Genomic DNA, 1,875 nt, shown 5'->3' on the forward strand with positions numbered 1-1,875 from the left:
GCTGCTTTGTGGTTGACAGGAAGTACTTTGAAGAGATTGGCCTGCTAGATGAAGGCATGGAAATTTATGGTGGAGAAAACGTGGAGCTTGGCATAAGGGTGAGTCGGCTACACATCCATTTCAACTGTATGTCAACCACACAAAATACACCCCAGTATACATTAAAAATATCAGTGACACTGTGTAATTTGGATGTCACATGTCGTAGAAGCATCGGCTGCTGTCACTGTCTGCCCAGACAGAAACAGAAGAATGACCTTTTGTTTGACAAGATGACGGCTTCACTCACATCATCCAGTCTGACTCAGCCGAACGGATCTAATTATTATTAATGGAACAACTTTTTCACTATAGCAAGTTAATGTAATGAAACTACATTTGGAATTTTTTTCTTTAAAATGCAAATATATAATCTGACATTTGTTACATTATGATAAATGTAACTTTTCTTTTATTTAAATTGTGCTGTCATTTCTGGCAGCACTGTATTTAGCATTAACAGCCAACATATTTTCAGCTAATTTAACTGCAGTTTCACGGTTGACAGTTACTGATCAGAGGTAGAAGGCTGCAAAACCATTGTCCTCTTGAGGATGAAAAATGTTGAACTGCATTGAAACTAAACAAGTTCAGGACACTTTTGAGAGAAATTAAAGACTCAGGCTCAGTGCACTGTGATTTAACCCCTTGGTCTCTGCAGTGGACAGTTATTCAAGAGCCAATTTGTTGTAAATGCACAAGTTTCAATATCAGCCGCTACAGCGGACAATACAGCATCACTTCATAGGCTTCTACCCAGTGGCCTGCAGTTGTAACTGCAGTTAAAATTCCTTTCACTTGCAGCTTTAATAATGAAATCGTAAAGTAAGGAATAACATAACTGTTTTATATTTCAAGTATGGATTTCATATAAGGAATATATATTGCTTAGCTATGTATATTTCAGCTATAAATGTATACTATTTGCTGCAACATTGTTGTTTTGAAAATGCAATGTTTTTATTAAAAATTTGAGTTCTATATTTATTTGTTCATGTTATTAGAACTATCTGTCTTGACTGGTTATTACTGTAAAACCAATATTTTGTGCAGATTAGTTTTGTTATGTGAGTAAGGGTTACCATCTTTACCATCCTATTTGGTAAGCACGAGTGCGGTACAGAATAGAGAGGCCTACAGTATAGTGGAAGAAATTCCCTCCACTTCCAGTGAGGATGATTATAGTGACAGTGAAGATGAGTGCCTGCCAAAGAAAGAAGGTTCAGACAATAGAGCTGAGGGAGCTGAGGATGCTCAGGGAGCTGTGCATGTGCTACCTGACAACACAGGCACAAGTTTTTAGAAATAGAAATATGAAATATATATAGAGAGAATATATACAAAACAAATATATTTAGGCTACACACTTTTACACTGACCTGAACAATATAACAATGTTAATGTTCAAATAGTTGTTTAACAACATTAAAAATTTCCGGGTTGCAAGCGAGAGCAGACGTCTTTACTGCTCCTCTTGTCTGTTCTACGCTTTTTCACATCTTCTACACTTTCAAGTCTTTGAACAAATTCTATAACTATTAAAATGCCTTCAAGAGGGAAAAGAGCTAATAAATCAGAAGCGACTGAGGATATGGAGGCAGAAGAAGTGTATCACAGAGCGGCGCAAGTAACAGACATTCTGGATCAGCAGAAACAGATGTACATCGCTGATGAACCAACAGCAGGAAAACTTCAAAAGTTTCGTGCAACTAATTATGGAGACAAACAACAAGAGATTCGACGACATGACCAGAGAAATACAGGAGATAAAAACGAGTTTGCAGTTTACCCAGCGAGAGGTGGATGTGATTAAAGCTGCCATGGGTGAACAGAAAA

General features: G+C 37.2%; 1 protein-coding gene across 1 annotated transcript in view; it reads left to right on the top strand.

Moving 5' to 3' along the window:
• LOC109962502 (polypeptide N-acetylgalactosaminyltransferase 18-like) overlaps positions 1-1,875 on the top strand; it is a 79,832-nt gene that overhangs the window by 3,317 nt on the left and 74,640 nt on the right. The window contains exon 3 of the mRNA XM_020604276.1: positions 20-98. Within this exon, the coding sequence (XP_020459932.1) occupies positions 20-98 (79 nt within the window). The remainder of the gene's footprint in view (positions 1-19; positions 99-1,875) is intronic.

This window comes from Monopterus albus, unplaced genomic scaffold (assembly GCF_001952655.1).
Source record: "Monopterus albus unplaced genomic scaffold, M_albus_1.0 scaffold65.1, whole genome shotgun sequence".
Lineage (NCBI taxonomy): Eukaryota > Metazoa > Chordata > Actinopteri > Synbranchiformes > Synbranchidae > Monopterus > Monopterus albus.